At 39.8% G+C, this 7,414-nt stretch overlaps 1 protein-coding gene across 1 annotated transcript in view; it reads left to right on the forward strand.

Annotated features, from left to right (window-relative positions):
• The window catches only part of LOC309555056 (low molecular weight neuronal intermediate filament-like), a 28,816-nt gene extending 21,890 nt beyond the window's left edge, over positions 1–6,926 (forward strand). Inside the window, exon 4 of the mRNA XM_082256877.1 lies at positions 6,455–6,926. Coding sequence (XP_082113003.1) covers positions 6,455–6,698 — 244 coding nt within the window. The 3' untranslated portion in view covers positions 6,699–6,926. The remainder of the gene's footprint in view (positions 1–6,454) is intronic.
• Positions 6,927–7,414: the final 488 nt, after the last annotated feature.

Here is a 7,414-nt window from a genome sequence, read left to right on the forward strand (position 1 = left end):
CTCAGTGAAACTATCCCTCTTTACACATTTGTATAAGATCGTATTTAAAAGGAGAGAAGAGACATTAAAATTTAAAAAAAAAAAAAAGATGAAGGGCAAAACAGTTAAAGTAGGGGGAGCGGTAAAATCACCAAAAACAAGGGCAAGCTCAGGTTCAATAAAAAATGTATGTAACAAGAAGGGAGTAGCCACAAAATTACATTGGACAAACAGTCAGGAACAGGGTACAGGAAACGGCAAGAATGGACAAGGCAGGCTTTTGGGAGGGACAAGTATGCTTAGCCAGTCAAGAGCAGATATGGAGATTGAAAGTGACTCTGAAAGCATTCAAATGGAGGAACAAAGATCAAATGCCCAACTACCTACAAAATCAGAAATGGTAAACATGTTTGCAAAATTAGAAAGCTCCTTAAAAACTGCAATGGTAATAATTCAAAGAGACCTGGGCCAGATCTTAACAAGGGTAGAAGATACAGAAAGGAGACTAGACAATCATAGACAAATAATAAAAGAGTTAAAAGATGAAATGAAAAATTTACGACTGGAACAAAGAAACATGGCATACAGACTAGAAGATCAGGAAAACAGAAAGAAAAATCAGAGAATTAGTGGCCTATCAGAATAGACACAAGGCAAAGATTTAAAGGAAATAATGACAAAAATATTCAACCCTGTCAGATCCGTTAAAAAAAGAAAGGGTCCACAGGATCAGAAGACCATAAGGAATATCATCAGATACCCCAAGAGACATAATAATCGGGTTCCACCATTATGAAGAAAAGGCACAAATATGAGGATGCCTGAAGAATATAGCACCATTAAAATATGAAAGCGCAAATCTTCAGATCTTTGTAGATCTTTCACATAAAACACTAATAAGAAGGAGGCACCTTAAACCAGCGTTTCTCAACTCCGGTCCTCGGGGCACACTAACAGGCCAAATTTTAAGTATTACCTTGGGGAGATGCAGACTAGAATACTGCAATCACTGAGCAGCAAATGAGATCACCTGTGATGTATTTCAGTTTTCTTGCAAACCTGGCCTGTTAGTGTGCCCCGAGGACCGGAGTTGAGAAACACTGCCTTAAACCATTGCTGGAGCAGATGCGCAAACATAATATACAGTATAATTCGGGATTCCATGCATGTTTGGTAGGGAAGCAAAGACATAGAAGAAAGTTTAATCTATATTAAGATTAGACTGGCAAGGCGGGGAAGAAGGAGTTACAGAAGTAAAAGGGTGGGTGATTCCGGGTTCCTGGGGAGCTTTTGACCTTCCGCCTCAAGAAAGAGGGGGGGGGGATAGCAGGTGCAGCAGATAGAGCACCACTCCAATTTAGAAAGACTAGATGGGAGGGGAATATCCAACAGGAAAAAAATAAGAGTCTACTCAAGACCAGAGTTGGCCCAGGTCCCAATGTATAGGACCTTTAGGAAAGGGAGGGGGGGGGGAGAACGAGGGTAATGTTCTCTTTAAAAGAGAGGAAAGTAGATCCTGAGGGACAGTTTATAAACTTTATATTTCTAAAAGGAAATCTACAGGGTTTGGAGTGGAAATTGGCAAATATACAGTATATGATCCTAATAGAAACCTGAAGGAAACTTTGGGGAAACTAATGGGTTTTAAGAAGGGAAAACAAATCCTTGTGGGAGACTTGAACTTCTGCATGGATCCATGGGTGAACAGTATCTAACGTGCACTGAGGACCGGAAACTTCCAATTAAAGACAGTAAAGAAGAAGCTACACCAGTGTCAACTGGTAGATGTAAGGCTGGCCCAACATCCTCAATCGAGGGATTATTTGTTTCACTCTCCAGTACATGGTACGTACTCAAGATTAGATTTTATTATGGTGGAGCACAGACTGCTAGAATCTGTGGGAAAAAAAAGAGTCCATAGAAGTATTGTCGTTATCAGATCATGCGCCAGTAATAGTGAAGCTGAAGGTTAGAGACACTCAGATTAGGACAAGTACCTGGAGGTTGAAGGAGGACCTGATACAGGATAAAGAAGTAGAAGAGAAAACTAAAAAAGAACTGGAACAATATTTACTGTTAAACAAATCCCCAGGGGTATCAAAGCCCACAATTTGGGAGACCCATAAGGTCTATGTAAGGGGCATATTGATATCAATCGGCTCAGAAAAAAGAAGGAAAGGTCGACATGGAAGAAAAGAAAGAAATACGAACAAATACATCAAAAGAGAATAGATATAGAGATACAACAGGGACTTGTAATAAAAAGAGATGAGATAAAAGATCTTATGGAACAAGAGACAAGACAGGTATTTAATAAAGCAGCCAAGGACAGATACCTATGGGAGAATAAGCTAGGGAAATATTTAGCAAGACTAAAAAAATAAAAAAAAATCAATAAACTTTATAGAGAAAATGAAAAACAGTAAAGGGGAAATGGTCCATACAACATCAGATATTGCCAGAGTTTTCCATAATTATTACAGCACCTTTTATACAAGATAAAAATTGCAAGCTCTAGAGGAGCCAATAACATAGGAGAAGATAGGGGCAGCAATAAAGAATACAGCAACAGGGAAGAGCCCAGGGCCAGATGGATTTACAATCCAATATTATAAATAATTCAGAGAACAACTGATACCAAAAATGTGCACATACATGAATAAATAGGGAGAGAGGGAGGAGATGAGGAAAGAATCATTGCAGGTATATATCACAATTATACCTAAAGAAGGGAAAGACTTAAAGCGGAGTTCCACCCAAAAGTGGAACTTCCGCTTTAGGGAGTCCTGACCCCCCGACATGCCACATTTGGCATGTCATTTTTTGGGGGGGGGAGCGGGTACCTAGTTTTGACAGGTACCCGCTCCCACTTAAGCTCAGAGCGCCGCGGCGCCCTAAGCGGAAGTTCTCCTCTCCCCCTCCCTCCCTGCAATCTTCTGGGACACGTCAGAGGTCCCAGAAGATTGCCGGCCAATCACGGCGCGCAGCGCGACTCGCGCATGCGCAGTGGGTACCCGGCTGTGAAGCCGCAAACTGTAACAGCCGGGTGCCCACAGCAGTGATGCCGGCGCCGAGGGAGAGGATCGAGGCTTCCGGCGGCCGCTTCGCTGGACCGTTGGACAGGTGAGTAAATGGCCGAAACTCCGCTTTAACTCTGTGTTCCAATTATAGACCAACAGCGCTGTCAAACACTGATACAAAATTATATGCAAAAGTTATAGCCGCAAGATTAAAAGAAATGATGCCCAACTGGATCCATACAGATTAGACTGGGTTTATCCCAGGAAGGGAAGGCAAGTCTATTGGTATAAGAACCCTATTATTACTGCATAAAATAAGTGTTAGATCTCTATATTACAGTCAATTGATGTCGAAAAGACTTTTGACAGGGTAGACTGGGGGTTTATGATTGATACAATAGAGCAGGTGCCCTAAAATGGCCCAGTGTAATAAATATTATACAACCATCCCACAGCGTCTAAAAAGGTGAATGGGAACTTATCACCACCCTTTGAAATGTTCGATGGAACAAGACAGGGATGCCCACTCTCACTCCTATTATATATACGTACGATCGTTGGAGCCATTATTGGCTACTATACAAAATAGTATAGATATGCTGGGGGGGTGAAGATAGGAGACAAGGAACACAGAATAGCGGGACGTGGATGATGTCATGTTTTATATATCTAACCCTAGAACAACGCTCACAAATTTATTAAAAGAACTGAAAAAATATGGAGAGCTCTCAAGTGTAAAGAATAATCACGTAAAATCGGTAATTTTGAATATAAACTTGAGTAAAGAAGAAGAGATAGCCTTACAGAGGAAATTTCCATTTACATGGGGGGAAGGGGGGGGGGGGGACTAAAATACCTTGGGAAAAAATTAACACCTTCCCTTGAGAATCTATACCAGGTCAATTATATCCCATTATTAAATGAAATTAAAACTGAAATGAAAAAATATCAACAAGACCACTTTTGTGGCTGGGACGTATAAACATGATAAAGATGGCAATGCTCCCCAAAATTCTGTACACGTTTTAGATGTTACAAATTACCCTTCCTCAAACATTCTTTAAAATAATAAAGACAATGATCTTAAGGTTCATATGGCAAAATAAGAAGCCTAGAGTACAGTTCTCAGTACTAAGCAAAGGAAAAGCACAGGGGGGGCGTTAGCATTATTATTAACAAGATAGAATGGACAAACACAAAAAGTGATAAAAGTTGGGTGAAGATAGAAAACACATTAAAGTGGAGTTACACCCATTTTAGTCACTTTAGATGTATGTAATCCCCTTTAAAACGACTTTTACCAATGGAAAGTTTTTTTTTTTTTTTTGTTGCTAGTAAATACCTGATTTTCTGCTTTATTTATCCTCTGCTCACTTCCGGGTCTGGTCGGTGATTACGTCATTCGGCGATTCGCAGTGTGTGCTGGGATGTATCTCAGGGCATGAAATCTCGCATTATTACACAGGAGATGAGCTGTACTGCGTGTTCTGCCCCGCCTCCGCCCCGCCTCCACTCAGTGAGCTGTATGTATGTAGTGTATTCAGGCCGTGCTCTGCCCCGCCTCCTCTCAGTGAGCGAGGACTGAAAGCATTATATCCTCACTAAACTCACTGAGAGGAGGTGGGGCGGAGCACAGCCTCAATACACTACATACATACAGCTCACTGAGAGGAGGCGGGGCAGAGCACGCAGTGCAGCTCATCTCCTGTGTAATAAAGCGAGATTTCATGCCATCCCAGCACACACTGCAAATCGCCGAATGACGTAATCGCCGACCAGACCCGGAAGTGAGAAGAGGATAAATAAAGCAGAAAATTAGGTATTTACTAGCAACAAAAAAAAAAAACAACTTTCCATTGGTAAAAGTCGTTTTAAAGGGGATTAGATACATCTATGTAATCCAATTTATTAAAAATGGGTGGAACTCCACTTTAAGTGGAGCACAATTAAAAAAAATACATGGATACCTCAAAAATATAGAAAGTTTGATGAAAACACACATGAAATGACTAGAAATCTTTTTAAAGTGTGGGATATGACTTACAGGCAGGCAAAATGGGAATATAACTCGCCACTAATTTCACTAGCGGAAACGATTTTTTTTTTTTTTGCGCGGAAATGGGACATATGTTGGGGAATGGATTAAAAATACACAGTTGAAAGATATAACAAAAAAAGGGAACATTTGAATCACAAAAGAGAATTGATGAAATTAGATGAATGGAGGTATTTGCAATTAAAACATTTTGTGACAACATTGCCGCAAACAATTAGATCAGAGGAGAATTTAAACCCATTAGAACAACTATGTAATTCACAGTTAAAAATGAAACACAATACTGTATATCGTGGATCTATAAAATACTCACAATATTAGAGGGACCAAAAATACCTCCATTCATCGAAAAATGGGGAAAAAGAGTTAGGATCACGTATACAAGAGCAATAAGCACTGAGAGCTGTACATGGGATGGCGGCAGACATAAATACGATAGAAATGAACTACAAATGTTTGGCAAGATGGTATATTAACCTGACAAGAGACAAAAATATCAGCCAGAAGAATCCCCCCTATGCTGGAGAGGATGTAATCAAAAGGCACCATGGCACATCTTTGGTGGGATTGTTCGAAAATACGGGAATATTGGCAGGAGATACAGCAATACATAGGGGAAATAACAGGAACTGAGATCCCTGATGACCCATGGGTCTGCCTATTCAATAATATGGGTACCACTAAAAACCATATAAAAGTACAGTAGTGCCACATCCAAAAAATGCAACAAAGGGAATAATATCAACAAAATGGCAAGACCCAGGAAAGCCCACAATTAGAGAATGGTTTGAATATACTGTATATTTATAAAATTGAGTTTTTGAGTAGCAGGGAATAGGACCAGGCAGAAAGATTTGCCAGTAAATGGGATAGATGGATACAATTTAAGAAAAAGAAGAAATATGCAGAGATAAAGATAGAATAAAAAAAAAAGAGGAAGAAGGAAGGAGAGGGGGGGAGAGGGAGGAGGAAGAAGAGTGATTGGCGCACCTAGGGTAGGGTAGAAATGTGGGTGGGGGTAATGGAGAAAAATAGGAAGAAGGAATGATTATGTATGTGTATTATTAAATATGTAAACTTTATATGGAAAATCAAATGATGTTTAAATTTTAAAAAAACCTTTACCATATAATTTCATCTGTAGAATTGTAAAAAAAAAATAAGGTAAGTATCCACATAACCTAGAAGACCTCAAGCATAGGGTGCCCTGCCACACTGATGTGCTGATGGCCATTCCCCTGACTTTTTGTAATCCCCAAACTCACCTGAGGTTGCATCATGACATCAATTAAGAAACAAGTAATGGTTTGTCCCGGTTTGATGGCTTTTGGTAGCATGTAAGCCATCTTTGCTGCAGATAGTGCTTCTGTGTTAACTATATTTTCTCCTTTGCCATCAGGAAACTCCTGGAAGGGGAAGAGACACGTCTAACTACAGTGGGAGGTGGTGGCATGTTTGGAATCGGCTACCAATACTCTTCTGGTTCCTATTATGGTGGCAAGATGTACCCATCAAGCACAATCTCCACCCACAAAGAAGAGAAAAAAGATGCATCTGACGGAGGAAAGGGGGGTTCCCCTGTCCAGCCTAAGCCACCAAAATCAGTAGATGCCTCCGCAGATAAAGCTGCCTCCAAAAATTGAGTTAGCTAAAATATTTTAACACCCACACATCTGTCATACTGATATTTTTTTATTCCATTTATTTATTTTGAACTTTTATGCAATTAGACTAGCAATAACCAGAAAAGGTTAAATAATAAGCCATACAACTGTTCATATTGTCATATTCATCAATGAAGGTGTAACAAGGAAACAATGTACTTACAAACTACATCCAAGCTTCGGGCTTAATAAACGCCTAATAAAGAATATGTTTGTCTGTCCTTTCCTTAAAGTGTATCTGAACCCAAAAACAAGAATGTAATATATTACAGTTTACCAGTCCTTAGATGTGGTGGCTGCATTAGCTGTCTAATGCCCTGTACACACTATCAGATTATCTGAAGACTTTTGTCTGCAGACTTACCAAAACCATATAATATGAGGTCAAACCTAAACACTTTCAATTTGTATGGAATCCGGCAGGCCCTTGCACTACATAGAAAAGGTAAATCTGAAGACAAAAGTCTTCAGATAATCTGATAGTGTGTACGGGGCATATGTATAACTAGAGGCAAAACTTTTTTCAGTTTTGGATAGAAGGGAGAGAAATTAGAACACCTGTCAGTTTTTATTGCTGTTTGTGCCCTTGATAGGGAGATTCATCCTCTCTATTAACCCAGTTTATCATCAAGGTGACAACCAGGGATTCCCTCACATTTTAGAGGGATTTTCTCGTACTTCCTGTTTTGGCTATG

Source organism: Pelophylax lessonae, assembly GCF_965119305.1.
Source record: "Pelophylax lessonae genome assembly, chromosome: 4".
NCBI classification, from domain to species: domain Eukaryota; kingdom Metazoa; phylum Chordata; class Amphibia; order Anura; family Ranidae; genus Pelophylax; species Pelophylax lessonae.